This window comes from Carassius auratus, chromosome 38, assembly GCF_003368295.1.
Source record: "Carassius auratus strain Wakin chromosome 38, ASM336829v1, whole genome shotgun sequence".
Taxonomy (NCBI): domain Eukaryota; kingdom Metazoa; phylum Chordata; class Actinopteri; order Cypriniformes; family Cyprinidae; genus Carassius; species Carassius auratus.
In genome coordinates this window covers 10,741,234-10,758,069 of record NC_039280.1, presented here as the reverse complement: position 1 = coordinate 10,758,069, position 16,836 = coordinate 10,741,234, and the positions used below count along the sequence as shown (strand labels likewise).

Genomic DNA, 16,836 nt, shown 5'->3' with positions numbered 1-16,836 from the left:
AGTAGGTGAATGCTGATTAACAACAAAAATTACTTTTTTTAATTTCTGAAATCGTGCATATCCAAAAAGAGAATGTGGCAAAGGACATTCTAAAACGCTTCACGTGAAAAACGCTTAACGTGGTTTAATGTACTAATACAGTTATATTAACAGATCAAACTCACTAAGCATCATACTAATAAAGTATACTAGCTACAAAATAATAAGATGAGCCCTGAATATGATCTCAACTCGTTTAATGTTCGCTATAAAAAGATAATAGCTTTTTTACTCTAAAATGTACTCGGAGGGCTGCATTATATTTGATGGATATCAGTAACGATAATTTTTCATCCATCTTTCATTTTTTCTCAAATGTTTGATACAACATTCAAAATAATTACTATTCTAAAACCTTCACAAAAGAGATCAAGGCTTTTATGGAAAATATTTAATTTAAAATAAAAAGTTTCCAGCAAAGTATTGTATGTGACGTGTAACAGTCTCCATGACAACAGGTATATACAAGCTAATTTTACAGCAGCATATCAATGAACGTTACTGATCAAATCACAAGAAATGCCGATTAAAAAAGGAAAGAAAGCAAAGGGGTGAGTTAAAAAAAATATTAATCTACTATTGGTTTATTTTAATATGCCCTTGGGTTTGTCTTAAGAGTTTAAAAAGTAGCCCATATCTGACCGCATATATTTACTATATGGTTTTGATATTCGCCTTTCTCATAAGTATTTTTTAATCTAGAAAAGAAAAGAACGATGTCAAGCTAGAGTCGAAACGCGTTAAGGTATCTGATATAGAGAGGGCAAAAGCAAACGCGGCTCTGTGGGAGGCCAGGTGTGATCTGACCGAGAGTTCACGCGCGGAGGACCGTGAAGCAGCGCGAAGACTGAGCCAAATCAACCAGCAGCTCACTGCTCTACAGCACCACACTGAGAACAACAGCATCGAGATCGTCGCTGTTCTGAGGAACAAACACCTGCAAAACGAGGACAAGGTGTTTTAATGGATTTGATTGTTAAAGCTACAGTACATGTCTAATGGTTTAGTCTTTTGCAAACTGCCATCATCTAATGAACCTCATCGTTACAAACCCTTCAAAGTTTTGTTCATCTTTAAAACACAAATGAAGACGTCTGTCTGTTCTTCTACTGAAAGTCCATTACACCAACATTTTGATGCTTCCCAAAGTTTATAAAGAGACCATAAAAGTAACCCATATGAATCAAGTAGTTAAGCCTAATACAAATCTGAGGAGGCACGCATTCCTTTATTAAATAGGTATAATTTTATATAAACATTGATCAAATAACTGTTATATTTTAAAAGTAAACACTTCAAACAACCTCAATAACTAATGAGGTATACTTGCACAAAGTATATAAATAAAAACTCTTCGTCATAATATAAAGTGATTGTCTCTTTCGAAAGCTTGGTTTAAACTGCATGATTCATATGGATTCATTTATGGTCTCCTGATAAATTTTGTGATGTGTCAATGTTTTCTTATAATAGACTTCTAATAGATGATGTTTCGAAGATGACATACAAAAGTCTTATGGTTTTGGAACAACATGGGAATAAATATCATTTTTGGTGGTAAAGTAACCCTATAAAATGTTGTTTTCTCAGATAAAGGCACTGGAACAACAAATACAGCTCGAGAAAACAAGGGCTTCTCAGGAAAAGGAGAATCTGGTAACAAGTGCCTTTCCTCATATGGGAAAACAGATAAATTAATTCTTTGTTCTCGTGTTTGTGGTTTTGAAGTTTATTTTGTCAGTTTAATGTGTTTAAACAAAGATGACAGAAAATGGATTAAAAACATTTAATAAAATCCTGAAAATTATATAGAATTCAAAGTCATCCATGTAAATTAATAAATATATAAATAGCATATATTGACAGCAACTGTATGCAAGTCAAAGGAAATGATAATGCCAGCTAAAAGTTTCCCCTTTGTAAATATTCATTTGAACAATGGCATTCATTTAATTAATAAAGGACAAAATGTAATAGATAATACTCAAATTATACATTTTATGATAAACTTAGTTTCTCTGGTCCGGTGTTATTTTTAAAAGGGAACTGATCGGGTTACTCTTGTACTCACTGTCTCAGTGCTGAATGCTCAGCGTTTCTCATTGATTGTCATCACAGGCCATTCAGTACACTCTAAAGATCAGTGAGCTGGAGGAGAAGTTTGAGAACAGATCTAGTGAGTTCGACATGATTCAAGAGGAGCTTAAGATCATCAATGACTTCCTTAAGAAAAAGCCTCAAATGGAGCAAGAACTCAAAAATGTATAAATCATCCTATTTGTATCACGTACACAAATGCAGAGGTACTAGTATAAAGTGCTATGTCTTATAACATGATTGTTTTGTACAGCTGAAAGAAACTTTGGAAAATGCAGATCTAGGACACAAGAAAACACTTGCAAGAATGGAGCAAAAGTTTTTCAATAATAAGGTACATATACAAACAACATTTCAACAAAATTTGCCTCATTCTCTCTCAGTGTCTCTCTCATTCTACATTCATTAGGTTTTTCTAGAGAAGGAAGTTGAGCAAAAGATTGGTGTGCTTGCAGAAAGGGCTCACAATGAATCCATCAGGTTAGCATCTTCTCCATCTCCCTCAGTATCCCAGAACTACTACACATTTCTTCCTGATGCGTTTGTAACTGTTTGTGAGATACATTTTACATGAGTTAAATGAGATGACATCCTCCTTCTTGGCCCTCTCAGACAGCTGGATGATGCATCTCGCTCAGTGTTCAAGGAGAATGTGCGTCTAAATAAGGCATTGGGTTACCACATCAAAAAGGTAGAGGATCTGCGGAAGAGAAATACAGCACTGGCAGAAGAGAACAACATCCTTAGTTTGCATAAGGTGACACACACCATAGTTTTTTTCTCTCTCTCTCTGTTTTTTACTTTTCTTTAGCAAGGATGCATACAATTCATTAGAGGTTACAGAAAATACTTTAACATTATTACAATTACTTTACATTATTACATTGTATTAATTGTAAATTATGTATACTATATAAATTAATCATTACAAATTATAATTATTAGATTAACTTTCTTGTGTACCCAGACAAACACACATGCACAAATTAAGTGAAATTTAAAATGATCTCAAATAGACCCTTGTCTACTATAAAGCTTGCCTATGAAGGCGCAGACATTGATTTTGACCGCTTTCACTGGAACCTACAATTTTATCCTTTCCTAACAATTTCATTCATCCTGCAGGAGATGAGTCAAGACACCTCAAATTACACCATATCTAAGCTTGCAGCCCAGCGGACCACTGTTTCTGAGCTGAGGGCAAAGGTGTTCACACTGGAGCAGGCCCTGGCCAGCATGGTGGCTGAGTTTGAGTCAGAGAAGGCTGATATCAAGCAGCGGGCTGCAGTCAGGTCTCAGGCTGGTGGTGTAGAGCTGGACAAACTGCAGAAGCTTCTGAGTGTACGGGACAGGGAACTGAGCAGAGTGAGGAGAATAGCCCGCAGCGTAGTGGAGCAACGCTCAGATATGGAGGTCCACTTCCATGAGGCTTTGAACCAAGTGAAACAGGAGATGCTAATGCACAGGTGCAATTCAGAACTCATTCATTAACTCATTCTCTTTGCAAAAACAAACAAAAACAGACCTTCACTGCAGCCTATTTGATGAAAGCAGTTTGAATGCACCCAAAATGCAAGATACACAGGGCAATTCCCACCCACGACTTTTGTCTTAAATTAATATCAAATTATATAGTTAAGCAGTATAACATGAGCAAGAGTGCTGTTTTTCTTCATTATCAGCACGATTGTGAATGTTGTATTGATCATAAAACAGTTCATAAAGAATTCTTAGCATTTTGAGTTACATATTAGACACAATATTTGCTTTATTCTTTTTAATGAAAATTCCAAATGAACTACAGCAGAACTGTGTTGTGTCTCCAACAAAACACGTCAGTGTTTCTTTTCCGAATTAATCCATAATTTGAACAAATCTATTGAATGAATGATTCAATTACTCAACTTGTTCAGACAGTGACTCGCTAGCACCTACCTGTGGTTTTAGATTTATAATCAAATGATTGTTTAAAGGGGATATCATTGGTATAATTCTTTAGTGTCTTAATGAAAAGTCAATATTAGATTTTGGTTAAAATTTCTCAATGGTACTGTAAAACAACAAATTTTTTTACCTTGTCAAAAACATCTCTGTTCACAGCAAGCTGTTTTAGTGCATTCCCTTTAAATGCTAATGAGCTCTGCTTACCCCGCCATGTTGTGTTTTCTGTTTTGAGAAGCTATTGGGCAGGTTTTGTAGTGAAAACCTGGCAACCCTGATCTGAACGCATGTGCTGGAGTTATACAATTAATCACAAGAGCACCTTTACTGATTAGATGCGCATGAAAATCGCATTAAAAAAATATGTTATGTACACACTGCCAACAAACATTTATGTTCAAACACCATGTAAAAGTAAATTTTGCGTATGATGTCCCCTTTAATTTCATAATTAAATATATAAAAAAATTGCATAGCAAATTTACATAATTGTAAATGCAGTGTAAATGCACCTATAAGCTGCATTAAAGAGTCTGTACTGAGTCTGTACTTCAGATGCAGCTTCTGTGCCATATAGTTTTTTCTCAATATAGTACACCCCTAGTTAATTCTAGAAAGTTAACAAGCAGGAGATCCAGACTGCATTTTACTGCAAAAACATCAAACTATTTTTAGATCAACTATATTATAAGCTGCATTATGTTATCCAGACAGGAAGCAGAAGTGAATCATAGCAGGAGGATGGATGAGGCTGAAAAAGGGTGAGGGTCTTATGCTTATTTTGTTTATTTTTTTAGAATATTTTTTTATTATCTTCTAATGAAATGATAACTAAATGTGTTATTACCTGAATAATGCTTTTTCCATTAACAAAACTGTCTTTGACAATGCTGTGTTCTTTCATCAGCAGTCAGAAGAAAGCCAAAGTGAATATATCAGAGATGACCTGGGAGCAAAGAGAGAGAGTTCTCAGACTGCTCTTTGCTAAAATGAATAGCTTGACATCGAAGTAAGTATTCATTTTAATCCTACAAATTAAGAGATATGGTATCATCAAGGTATCATCTACCTTAAAAAGCAGAGTTGGTGAGACAAATATAGTGATAATGAAAAAATAAAATAAATAAATAAATTTCATGACACTGATTCAAAGGAGTAACACGTAAATTTTCATGGCACTTTTGTTTTCTACAATTCTGAAGGAAACCAATTCATGCTCCAGCTCTGACAGATTCTGAAGGGAACCGGTGTAGCAGCAGTCTAGGGTGAGAAATGCCTACAGATGTGTATGGTTTTCTGGTCAGAAAGAGAAAAAACAATGGTGGTGAATACTTTCAGAAGACTTGTTGTTCTGCATTATCGCACATAGACTCATAATTTGCATTAATCTTTTCCACAGGAGTGAAGAGGAGGAATCCCATGCGACTTTTTTAACCCAAGAACCAGTTTCCAGCATGAGCTCCAGTGAAAACTGAAAAAAACTGGAAAAAAAACTGGAAAAGTGCTCTGCCAGACCTGTAGATCATCTGACCGAATCACAGATAAGAGAGCTAAATAAAGTCAAAGTATAAGTTAAATATTGCATATCAGCTATGAAATACCAGCAAGTGTTCATGTGTGTCTAAACTGCAACTTAAGAAAAAAAAAAAGAAGACTTGAAATGTCATGGCATAAATCCACCCCACAATACATTGCAAACAAACAATTCAAACAGTATTTAATATAAAACAAAATGGCCATAACTTTAACCCTTTTTTATTCATGTCTTCTGATCTAGTCACATTGCTGAATTATTTCATAGACATTGAATTACAGCATAACTAAATGTAACTAAAATAACATTTTAGTGGGAAGATGGTAAACTTTTTATAATGTAAGCTAATTTTCCTAAGAAATTATTTATTTTTGAAAATCTAAGAAATACTTTGTTTCATTAAGCAAATGTACTGTATTAGTTATTTTACCTACAAAACAAATGTGTGTCAATGTTGTTTTTAGACCTTTTTATGCTGTAAAGATGCTGCATGTTTTGCCATTATAAAGAATTAGACATAATCTTGACTGATGTTTGTTTCTTTATTATAAAGCTTATATCTTCAAATGACAAGAATGTCATTTTTTGTCCTGCCTATATTTCTGTAACCATGTTAGGAAAATAATTTTAATGGACAGAACCAGAATATATAATTAAATTGAACAGAAGTTGTACTGAACATTGAGTGATGAGCATATCTTCAGTCAGTAGATCTAAAGATCATCAGGATGGCTTTACAACATGACCTCCCAGCACACTGATAGTGTTGCTCATGTCCCACAAGTAAATATAGAAGACTATTAATAGCTTCTCATACACACATACAGCAAAACAGCTGCTCAGTGACCAAGCAAAGACTCAGTGCAAACAAACCAAGATCTTCAAATCAAACCCTGACTTTAAAGGACACGTAAAGGTAAGTGGTGAAGAATTGGTTTATACTGCAAATGAATTTGGGTAGACGTTCTTCATTATTTTAAGCAGAATGGGAGATTTTCAAAACTTTGAACAAGAATTCTATCAGTCTGGATATGATATGGATGGTCAGAAGGAAGATGTATATGGCTATGATCCTGCCTACGTCAATCCAGACTACCATGAAGTGTGGGTGTAATATTTCATTTATTAATGTATATCAGCTAATGTGTTTCTGTGTGCAATTTAATTGTTGATTCATCATTTACTGTCTGATCATCAGTGATAACTCCGCACATTTAGCAGATGAATATACCACTACAGCATCTTATACTGGACAGGTGTATCAGCCTGTAGCGCCACCGGAGCAAACAGAATATATAGACTCATATGAGGCAGAACCACCGCTCTTAGAAGGTAATCAAAATTATTTATTTGACCAGCAGAAAGCTACTTGGTTAGAATGTGACTTCTGTGTGAGCTTTGCTGCATACATCACTGCACTAATTATAATAGAAAAATTTAAAATTTTCATACAATAATTTGCAGATATTTCTGTAATGTGATTGCACCTTAATGGGATAGTTTGCCCCAAAATGAACATTCTGTCATCATTTACACAACCTCAAGAATTTCAGTAACCAAGCAGTTGCCGGTAGCCTTTAATTTCCATAGTATGGAAAAAATAAGTTTGAAACAACATGTTTTGGGTGAACTCTTTTAACACTGAAAACTTGCATACTTAGCTTTAAAAATTGGCCATTGTATGCATTAATCAAACTTAAATGAAAATATATGTTGAATGAAAAGTGTTTTTTTTTTTTCTCAGAGTTGGGCATTAACTTTGACCATATCTGGCAGAAGACTCTGACGGTGTTAAATCCACTGAAGCCTGCTGACGGCTGTATTATGAATGAGACAGACCTCACTGGGCCTGTTATTTTCTGCATAGCTCTGGGAGCCACACTATTGATGGTACAAACTACATCCTGAACTTTTTGAAACCATTAACTAGAGGTACACAATGATTTGTAATGCACAGGGGAAGTGAAAGCACATGTAAGGTTCAGAGCATGCACCTGTGGATTTGTGTCTGTATTCTCTTGGCAGGCAGGGAAAGCACACTTTGGGTATGTATATGGCATCAGTGCTCTGGGATGTATGGGGATGTACATGCTGTTGAACCTGATGAGCAGTTACAGCATATCCAGTGGATGTGTGGCGAGTGTGCTGGGATACTGTCTCCTGCCAATGGTGGGACTCTCTGCGTTTGCTGTTCTTTATTCCCTTCAGTGAGTATCCATAACAGTATAGAAACATTTGACATTTGAGTGTTTTACAGCCACAACAAATAAAAAAACAGTTTTAAACCACAAAACAAATGTCCAAGTCTATTTACATTTTTCATACATTTTTAAACATAAAGGTTCTTTACAGGCATCTGTGGGCCATTCAGACCCATTCACACCAAGAACAATAACTTTAACCATAAATATATCATCATCTTCACCGACGCACTGAGATACCGTCAGAATGAGAGTTCACAAAGCTGATAAAAGCATCACAATAATCTACATCTTCACCACTGGTGAATAATTGATTAATGATACATTTCTCCAAATCTGTTCATATGAAGAAACACACACCTTGAATGGCCTGAGTTTGTGTGTAAATTTTAACCTGTTACCCCAACCCCAGATTTTCATATTTTAGTGAAAAAGGAAAGGAATTTTAGATTCCTTTAGATGCTAATTTTTTTTTTTTTAATAAAGGATGGATTCTGATTGGCTGTTTTTATTATTGTTTTTAAGTGTTCTGAAAGTGATTGGAAACAAATAGTTTTTCTGTGTCATTCTCATTATAGTTGTGGTATGGACTATGCTACTTATTAAAATGTTCTTCACACTTATAAAAATATGGTTGTTTAAAGAACTATTTACTGAAAACTTCTTTGGGGAGCCAAAACTGTAAAAAATCATTTTTTGAACCTTATCTTTAAGGGTGTATAATTTCAGCTGTGTTGCATGTGAATAACAAGTGGCTTTTATTTTAATGCAGGGGGCTCTTGGGAACACTGTTGGCCTTGTTTGTGATTGGCTGGTGCAGTCTATCAGCTTCTAAGATCTTCAGTTCCACTCTTGACATGAGTGGGCAGCAGCTGCTGGTGGCCTACCCCTGTGCTCTTCTGTACGGGGTCTTCGCTCTCCTTACTGTCTTCTGAAATCTCAACTACTATATCACTCTAAGATCAAATTAAAACTCAGTTCACACATAAATATCACATTGCTTGCCAAAGTTGTGGCAAATCAAAGTTACTGTACATTTTTGTCAGATGAATAAAAAACAAAATGCTGGAAAAACCTGAAGAGCTGGGTTAGCAAAATCATTTTTTATGTAGGAATGCATGCATAATCTGAATAATGTAAAAAAAAAAACTTGGTGTGAATTTTTATTTTATTTTATTGCATTAAAATGTAAGAGATATGTATAAAACTTGATTACTACATGTTATTTTCTAAAAAATACAAATAAATCACAAATTCATCACAAAACAATGAAAGGTCCAAATAAAGAAAAGGCACCTCAAACATATGCAAAGAGAACATTCTAAGCAACCAGTTGACTTTACAGATCCCTTCAGTTGCTTTTGTGAATATAAAATATATTTACAGAACTACAATATACACAAATATTGAAAAGCACTTAAAAAAATAAACAAATAAATAAATAAAACATTGGCCGCGGTTCACCACTTTCACACGCTCAAGCCTGTTGCACATCCACCAAGTGTGACGTCCTAAATTGTGACCCAGCATCCTCTGCTGCAGGACATCCAGGGCAGTTTACAGACAAAATCTCATGGTCTTTTAGGCCGGTTCATAATAAGTGAATCCTTTGAAAGACACACATTACAGAAAATGATGAAATAGTGTGAACCTTTAACCAAATAATATTGACAAGTACGATCTGGCAAGTAACATTTAGAGTCATACTGTAACAACAAAACTGATGTTATAGAGCTAGCAAGATAAATTATTTTGCGGTTTCTTCAAGAGCGAGTAATATACAGGATAACTACAGTAACATTACATTGGAAGCATTATTTTTATACAAAAAAAAAAAAAAAACATTCTATAAGTGAAGTTTGAACACCTGATTTTAAAACCAAATTGATTAAAAAAATGTATCTAGACATTTCTACACACATATATATATATTACACCAGACAAGTTTTAATTTAGTTTACTTTTTGTTGTTGTAATAATAAGTAATAATAAAGAATGAGTAGGTGTGTCCAAACTTTTTACTTGCTGTAACACTTGGTAACACTTTCACATTGTACTGTAATAATTCTTTATTATTATATCTGATAATGCGTGATACTGTATATATGATGGGAGTAATAATTGTCCTCTGAATTATGAGACTTTGTTGGGTGCATCTGATGAAAACACCTGGAAATCAAAAGGAAAAATTAATTATAGGCTACTCTGTATAAAATGCCTACTGTATTTTAACGTGCTTAACTGTCACAGCAACAATGCACCAAGATAGTCTTTATTTGTATTTTTTAAGGATAATGTTTATTTGTGTGTGTGTGTGTGTGTATGTGTGTGTGTGTGTGTGTGAGAGAGAGAGAGACTTTTAGGTGAAATGGAACCTGGACATGCTATTATGTAAAAATAGCCTCTTTCTTACAGCAATTAGTCGGGCATTATTCCTGAATGGCTTAATAAGGGTGATTGATTTTCTTTTTCCTGCTAACTAATCCATCCATTCTCCTTTTCTTTTTTAGGCCTACAGAAAAATCTTCACAGCTGTATAAATGCATTAAATAATTATATTGCTCCAAATAAGCCTTACCCCATACATTTTGGACAGGTTGTTAAACAGCACCTGTCCCGCGCTCACTTTATCCCTCACGCCCCGAATCGTTCCGTTCTTGCTGAAGATGTTCACGCGTTTTCCGGTGAAGAGCTTCTCCTTTGTTGCACTGGCGTACATGAGCAGCTCGTCCGGTTCGCTGCCGCTGTCGTCCGGTTCTGGCCCCAGCAGCAGGCCGCTCAGGTGGCCGTTGGCCTCCGTGATAACGGGCGAGTTTGCTCGCTCCGGCTCTGAGCTCGCAGTGGTGTCGGTGTCCGCGGAGTCTTCGAGCGCGTCTCTGAACACCTCCTTCAGCACGCGGCCGCTGTGCGCCGACGCCACGCGGAACCGCACTCTCCTCTCCGCGCGCTCCTCCTCAGTGCGGGATGTGCGTCGCTCCATTCTGCCAGCAAAAAATCTACATTATACAAATTTAGGTTGACTGAAACTAGAGCGTGCACCAGGTAAAGTGCATGCCCTGACATTAAAGGTCTTGTCTGACCTTCAGATAAAGGGCTTGTGGCTCGAGGGTGTCAATTCGACACCACATGCTTTAATATTTAATAAACGCTGTCCATGGAGACCGTGGATACCGACTTGGGTTCTCTTATGAATAAAATATAACTCACGTGTGGCTTAAAGAACATATTGTGTGTGTGAGCTAATAACAAAAGCACCTAAAGTGTAAAATACCCCCCCCCCCAGTATTTGTATTTGGGCAGCTGAAAATGTCACACTTAAAGGTGTCGGAATATATACAAAATATTAAACCAAGTAGCATCTGCAAATAAATAATTCTAGAGCTTTTTTCCACAATTAATTACAATTTTAACTGGTGTTAAGGTCAACTTTTAAAGTCAGTTCAGGTTCATGCAAGTGTCCAAACAGCATATGCATGGTGTAGTTCATCGTATTAACATGTCCCTGCTCACGGTTTGACATTGACAATAAGAAAGTGTCCAGGTCGTCTTGTCTCTATTTTGTCTCTATCTATTGGCTCAAATTCTGAAACCTACACATTTCATACAAGTAGATTTTTGCTATATTTGTTTAAAATAAATTGTCTATATTTCTATATTTTGCTATACAATGCAAAGACATGTATACATGATTGATTGTGGCTTAAGTATCCAAATACAATTTGGGGCCACTGTATTAAGTATTTAGACATTTAATGTAAAAAAAAAGGCTAATGTAATGTTTGACCTTTTTTTTTTTTTTACAGTAACACTTATAAATATTATTTTGTACTTTTTGTGTATAATATCTATTCCATGTAATCCAATATGTCAAACCAAATAAAAAATACTATTTCAACATATTTCCATTTTTCATTCATTTATAAACGCTGAGGGGAGACCTGAAACTGCAAAGGTCACAGTTCTAAATCTAAGCAAAACGGGAAGAATTTTGTACTACAGGCCTATTTAGTTTATATTGAGCGCCCATCTGTGCAACAGATATTGTCGGAAAAAATATTTTGTGGATAATTTTTTCTCTCTATATCAGAAGTGCTGTCGAGTTGTCACCGGACTGCGATGTTGTTACCCAGTGATGGCGCTAGATGGCGATGTGTCTTCGAGGCACAGTGCGTTGCTGTAACTTCATAGAGCAAGAAATTCCGGAACAACAACATTGAGGAATCTGACGGCGTGGGATCTGAACCGATAGATTATTCAACGCTTGCACTGAACTGAAATGAACTGCTTTGACGATTTATGAACTGGAAGACATTTGTGTCTGCGTCTGGTGAACCAGTATACTCATACTAATGCAAACTGGTGTGTTCAAGGCATAAACTCATAAAATCATATTAGGCATAAGTAACCTCTGGGCAAAATAACAGTCTCTTTTGTATTATCATTCTGTGTTCAGTGCTTAAATCAAATTAAATTCGTTTAAAAATGCAGTGAGCGGTATCGTGAGTTTAGACTAAATGCATTATAACATCTGACACTCGAATAAGGCATTTAAATATTCCCCGAATCCGAAATTTCTCAAATAGAAAGCTTTTTAAAAAGTCTTAATAGATGGCTACTGTTTTGAGTTATATGCTGCACTCAAACCGTTTATAGTCCAAACCTCTTATATCTGATAATCTGAGTGCTGTTCTCACTTTCCACGTGATATTTGTCTGAAATCTCTTCTTGTGTTTTGATAAACAGGTTAGGATGTCATTATGGGTGGCACCTTTGGGATGAGGTGTGGACTGCCTGCAGTCTTGCTTTGTCTGGCAGCTCTCCTCTGTGCCAATCTACTGCTGTATCTCTACCTAGATGCCCTTTATCAGGACACTAACCCTCTCTCAGCACACACGCAGTGCCCGCTTCGCCACTTTAAAGTGGGCACCATGACCACTTGTACCCCTTGGCTTCAGTGCCCTGAAATCCGTGCTGAGGTCCGCCGTGTGAAGCTCATTGGACAAGGGGCTGTGAAGAAGGTGAGTTTGCCTGAACTAATGATTATTTTGATAACAAATTTTTCTATTAATAATTTAAACAAATGGAAAACAATATCATCCAAAATGTACAGTGGTGTCCAAAATTATTTAAACACTACTATTTTCACTAGTTAAAAATGGTTCTATCTAAATTTCTATATTTTGGTGCAGTGTGTCAGTAGGAAATATCACTTTTCATACAGTTTCTTGAAGCATCTTGGATACGTCACCACAGATCCTCTGGACTGAGTCTGTCTCAGCTTGTTCTGTTTCTTCATGTTATTCCAGACAGACTGATGATGGTGAGATCAGATGTCTGTGTGGAGCACTGGCTGTTGTCAGACTCCTTGTGTAAACAAATACTCTCTGGATTATTACAGTTAATGGCAAAATAATTTTTTGGAAATGTAAACTGATATTACTGACACACTGCAACAAAAGATAGAAATAACTGACTTAAAATCATTTTTCTACTCGTGTTCTAATCATTTTGGCCACAACTGTAATAGTTGACTTTCTTTGTTCAGTAGATCACTAAATATGATTTTTAGCTTAACCCATGGTCCTTGGTGATTCATAAAATGCAAGACAATGGGTACTGTAACTTTGAGGAAAAATAAGCAATCCAGGAAATGCAAAACTAATACCTGCAGCTCCTGATGATTTATCAAAGTCTTCTGAAGCTAAATTATTGGCCTGTTCAAGAAAATCAACATTTTTATGACATTATTACTTGTAATCAAGTAAATTATAAGAGAACTGTAATACATCTTCTAAGACTTAAACTGATGTATGTTTGTGTCTTCTAGGTTTATCTGTCTGAGTGGCGAGGGCAGAAGGTGGCGCTCTCCGTATTGTCATCGGAGCAGTATACAGATGATTTCCTCCATGGACTGTCAATGCTACGTGCCTTGCAGAGCACCCACGTCGTGACGCTTGTAGGGGAGTGTGAAGAGGATGGTACGTTTGTTACAGAGTATCACCCTCTGGGATCAGCATTGACTCTCGATGCCACCCTCACTCAAGACCAATATCGCTGGCGAAACTCCTGGCAAACTCGACTACAGCTGGCCATAGACTACGTCGCCTTCCTGGCGTACCTGCACAGCAGTCCAGTGGGCATCCGTGTCATGTGTGACTCCAACGACCTGCACAAAACTCTCAGCCAGTTCCTGCTCACATCCGACATGCACCTGTTGGCCAATGACCTGGATGCGCTGCCTGAGGTGGAGAGGGGACAGGGAGGGGTGAAGTGCGGTCATCATGAGCTCACCGGGGACTTCGTTGCTCCTGAGCAGTTGTGGCCTTACGGCGAGGATGTGCAGTTCTCAGATGAAGCCATGCCTGGTTACGATGAAAAGACGGACATCTGGAAGGTTCCAGATGTGACACGTTTCCTATTGGGGAATGTCCTGGGAAGTGATGTCATCCATTTTCACTTGTTTCAGATCTACACAGAATGTAAGAGGAAGGAGCCTCGCATGCGGCCAGCGGCGCTTGAGGTCCTCCGTGTGTATCGCTCCGTCTACGACAGCATGATAGAGAGTCAATCACAGAGAGTTCGAGATATGTTGTAGAGCATAATGGTCATTAAAGGGATAGTTAAACCAAAAATGAAAATTCTGTTCTCATTTACACCAAACCTGTATGAATTTCTTTCTTCTGTGGAACATAAAAGAATATATTTTGAGAAATGTTCCTTATAATAGAAGTCAGTGGTCACCAAAACAGTTTGGTTCTTCTAAAAATGTTTTTTTTTTTTTCCACAGAAGAAAGTCAGTCATAAAGGTTTGGAGTAAATGAGAACAGAATTTTCATTTTTGCATGAACTGTCCCTTTAAGTTAAAAAGATAGCAGAGTGCAATGGGTTTTGTCATACCACACTGAAGAATATGCATTAAAAGATTAAAATCCAGCAGAGGATGAGATGCAACATCTAAGGGCTTCAGATCTGAATCCAGCTTCAAAATCTTATGCTGAGTCTGACTTTTTGCAATAAGAAGTAAAAAAAACTCTTGCATAACTATACCTCATAAAACTTATTTTCAGTTAAGTGAATAGAACTTACCTCACTGATGTAGTGATTGAATATGTGGAGTAAGTGTGGATCTTATTTAGATTTGAATAAGAATATCATTCTGGAAACTAACCTGCTTTTTGTTTCTTTTTTCATTATTTGGAAGCCTTTTAATAAATCATTTTCTCAAGAACACTATGATTGTGTTGTCAGTATAGTATATCTAGTATAGCTTTAGAAACACTACTTCTTGAAGCTTTGAAACACTATTCTTTTGTTTCGAATCAGTGGTTTTGACATGATTGCAGAACATATGTAATTCGAAACATTTCCAAAATCAGATGTTTCGCTGCTAGATGGTGTTGATCTGGTGAACCCATGAACTAATGGTGATCTTGGTTTATAACAAAGTCCCTCTAAAATAATCTGTATGTGTAGTCTTTGGTCATAATGTATAGAGTCAGGTCTAGTCATGGACAGACCTCAGAACTTAAAGGAACAATCAGAACTTATGCAAAGACAGCGGTAATATTTATTTATTTTACGATTTAAGCTTGAAACAATCTGAGCTCTACCAAAAATCATGTTACTGTCTATAGTATCTTAAAGGCGTACAGGCGCATTTAGCAAATATGATCAATTTTGCGACTAAGATTAAATTTACAATCGAGGTTTAAAAAATGCTCTTGGTTCGTAAATGTCTCGTGCTTTTTTAAACTGAGTTTTCTTACAGTAACACAGCTCTGGCAAGTAAATACTTTCAGCATATGCTTCAAATCAGTGAATCAAATCACTTGGTTGATTCAGAGATTCGATTTCGCGAAGCTTCGTTCCTCTCATCACAAGTTGCAAGTGGTGTTAATCCACCATGTATGGACTTTCAGTCAGTTGAAAATTGATAGCCACAAGCACTTCTGATAGGAAGAGTGTATGGTAATCTGACTTGGCACATATTGGTGTATCGATGGAACATAAATGTAAACGTTAAACTAAAAGTCAACACATAAAACATATATACAGGTCCTTCTCAAAAAATTAGCATATTGTGAAAAAGTTCATTATTTTCCATAATGTAATGATAAAAATTAAACTTTCATATATTCTAGATTCATTGCACACCAACTGAAATATTTCAGGTCTTTTATTTTTTTAATACTGATGATTTTGGCATACAGCTCATCTAAAAAAATTAGCATATCATGAAAAGGTTCTCTAAACGAGCTATTAACCTAATCATCTGAATCAACTAATTAACTCTAAACACCTGCTAAAGATTCCTGAGGCTTTTAAAAACTCCCAGCCTGGTCCATTACTCAAAACCGCAATCATGGATAAGACCTGACTGCTGTCCAGAAGGCCATCATTGACACCCTCAAGCGAGAGGGTAAGACACAGAACGAATAGGCTGTTCCCAGAGTGCTGTATCAAGGCACCTCTGTGGGAAGGAAAAAGTGTGGCAAAAAACGCTGCACAATGAGAAGAGGTGACCGGACCCTGAGGAAAATTGTGGAGAAGGACCAGTTCCAGACCTTGGGGGACCTGCGTAATTAGTGGACTGAGTCTGGAGTAGAAACATCCAGAGCCACCGTGCACAGGCGTGTGCAGGAAATGGGCTACAGAGAAGCAGCACTGGACTGTTGCTCAGTGGTCTAAAGTACTTTTTTCGGATGAAAGCAAATTTTGCATGTCATTCGGAAATCAAGGTGCCAGAGTCTGGAGGAAGACTAGGGAGAAGGAAATGCCAAAATGCCTGAAGTGTCAAGTACCCACAGTTAGTGATGGTCTGGGGTGCCATGTCAGCTGCTGGTGTTGGTCCACTGTGTTTTATCAAGGGCAGGGTCAATGCAGCTAGCTATCAGGAGATTTTGGAGCACTTCATGCTTCCATCTGCTGAAAAGCTTTATGGACATGAAGATTTTGTTTTTCAGCACGACCTGGCACCTGCTCACAGTGCTAAAACCACTGGTAAATGGTTTACTGACCATGGTA

At 36.8% G+C, this 16,836-nt stretch overlaps 4 protein-coding genes across 7 annotated transcripts; 3 read left to right on the top strand and 1 right to left on the bottom strand.

Annotated features, from left to right (window-relative positions):
* Nucleotides 1-494: 494 nt before the first annotated feature.
* Nucleotides 495-5,675, top strand: LOC113057531 (basal body-orientation factor 1-like). 2 transcript variants are annotated; one of them, XM_026224956.1, is made up of 12 exons: nucleotides 495-590; nucleotides 742-994; nucleotides 1,630-1,695; nucleotides 2,158-2,301; nucleotides 2,390-2,470; nucleotides 2,546-2,616; nucleotides 2,749-2,893; nucleotides 3,262-3,602; nucleotides 4,788-4,838; nucleotides 4,988-5,086; nucleotides 5,280-5,342; nucleotides 5,477-5,675. In XM_026224956.1, exons 1-12 carry the CDS (start codon nucleotides 559-561, stop codon nucleotides 5,550-5,552), a joined length of 1,422 nt encoding a protein of 473 aa, XP_026080741.1. In that variant the 5' UTR covers nucleotides 495-558; the 3' UTR covers nucleotides 5,553-5,675. The 2 variants fall into 2 exon arrangements, with proteins under 2 accessions (XP_026080741.1, XP_026080739.1); XM_026224954.1 differs by having other exon boundaries at nucleotides 4,985-5,086.
* A 754-nt stretch (nucleotides 5,676-6,429) lies between these two features.
* On the top strand, nucleotides 6,430-8,892 carry LOC113057035 (protein YIPF7). The gene is made up of 6 exons (XM_026224042.1): nucleotides 6,430-6,527; nucleotides 6,596-6,715; nucleotides 6,810-6,943; nucleotides 7,356-7,501; nucleotides 7,637-7,818; nucleotides 8,585-8,892. The coding sequence occupies exons 2-6, from the start codon at nucleotides 6,597-6,599 to the stop codon at nucleotides 8,745-8,747; spliced, it is 744 nt and encodes a 247-aa protein (XP_026079827.1). The 5' UTR covers nucleotides 6,430-6,527; nucleotide 6,596; the 3' UTR covers nucleotides 8,748-8,892.
* A 70-nt stretch (nucleotides 8,893-8,962) lies between these two features.
* LOC113057036 (glutaredoxin domain-containing cysteine-rich protein 1-like) lies at nucleotides 8,963-10,995 on the bottom strand. 3 transcript variants are annotated; one of them, XM_026224045.1, is made up of 2 exons: nucleotides 10,391-10,995; nucleotides 8,963-9,419 (listed from the first exon to the last, which is right to left on the bottom strand). In XM_026224045.1, exons 1-2 carry the CDS (start codon nucleotides 10,790-10,792, stop codon nucleotides 9,384-9,386), a joined length of 438 nt encoding a protein of 145 aa, XP_026079830.1. In that variant the 5' UTR covers nucleotides 10,793-10,995; the 3' UTR covers nucleotides 8,963-9,383. The 3 variants fall into 3 exon arrangements, with proteins under 3 accessions (XP_026079830.1, XP_026079829.1, XP_026079828.1); XM_026224044.1 differs by lacking the exon at nucleotides 8,963-9,419 and adding an exon at nucleotides 9,753-9,981; XM_026224043.1 differs by lacking the exon at nucleotides 8,963-9,419 and adding an exon at nucleotides 9,759-9,981 and having other exon boundaries at nucleotides 10,398-10,995.
* Nucleotides 10,996-11,998: 1,003 nt separating this feature from the next.
* On the top strand, nucleotides 11,999-15,045 carry LOC113057034 (protein O-mannose kinase-like). Its single transcript, XM_026224041.1, has 3 exons — nucleotides 11,999-12,171; nucleotides 12,556-12,830; nucleotides 13,640-15,045. Exons 2-3 carry the CDS (start codon nucleotides 12,570-12,572, stop codon nucleotides 14,405-14,407), a joined length of 1,029 nt encoding a protein of 342 aa, XP_026079826.1. The 5' UTR covers nucleotides 11,999-12,171; nucleotides 12,556-12,569; the 3' UTR covers nucleotides 14,408-15,045.
* The last annotated feature ends 1,791 nt before the right edge of the window (nucleotides 15,046-16,836 follow it).

Bases quoted from the DNA above. Each gene is read 5' to 3' on its own strand.
- LOC113057531 (XM_026224954.1), top strand. From the start codon at position 559: ATGCCGATTAAAAAAGGAAAGAAAGCAAAGGG. The intron at 3,603-4,787 runs GTGCAATTCAGA...TATGTTATCCAG, and splicing joins CAGGAGATGCTAATGCACAG to ACAGGAAGCAGAAGTGAATC. The intron at 5,087-5,279 runs GTAAGTATTCAT...ACAATTCTGAAG, and splicing joins ATGAATAGCTTGACATCGAA to GAAACCAATTCATGCTCCAG.
- LOC113057036 (XM_026224043.1), bottom strand. From the start codon at position 10,792: ATGGAGCGACGCACATCCCGCACTGAGGAGGAGCGCGCGGAGAGGAGA. The intron at 9,982-10,397 runs GTATGGGGTAAG...TTTGATTTCCAG, and splicing joins TTTAACAACCTGTCCAAAAT to GTGTTTTCATCAGATGCACC.
- LOC113057035 (XM_026224042.1), top strand. From the start codon at position 6,597: ATGGGAGATTTTCAAAACTTTGAACAAGAATTCTATCAGTCTGGATAT. The intron at 6,944-7,355 runs GTAATCAAAATT...TTTTTTTCTCAG, and splicing joins AGAACCACCGCTCTTAGAAG to AGTTGGGCATTAACTTTGAC. The intron at 7,819-8,584 runs GTGAGTATCCAT...ATTTTAATGCAG, and splicing joins GCTGTTCTTTATTCCCTTCA to GGGGCTCTTGGGAACACTGT.
- LOC113057034 (XM_026224041.1), top strand. From the start codon at position 12,570: ATGGGTGGCACCTTTGGGATGAGGTGTGGACTGCCTGCAGTCTTGCTT. The intron at 12,831-13,639 runs GTGAGTTTGCCT...TGTGTCTTCTAG, and splicing joins GACAAGGGGCTGTGAAGAAG to GTTTATCTGTCTGAGTGGCG.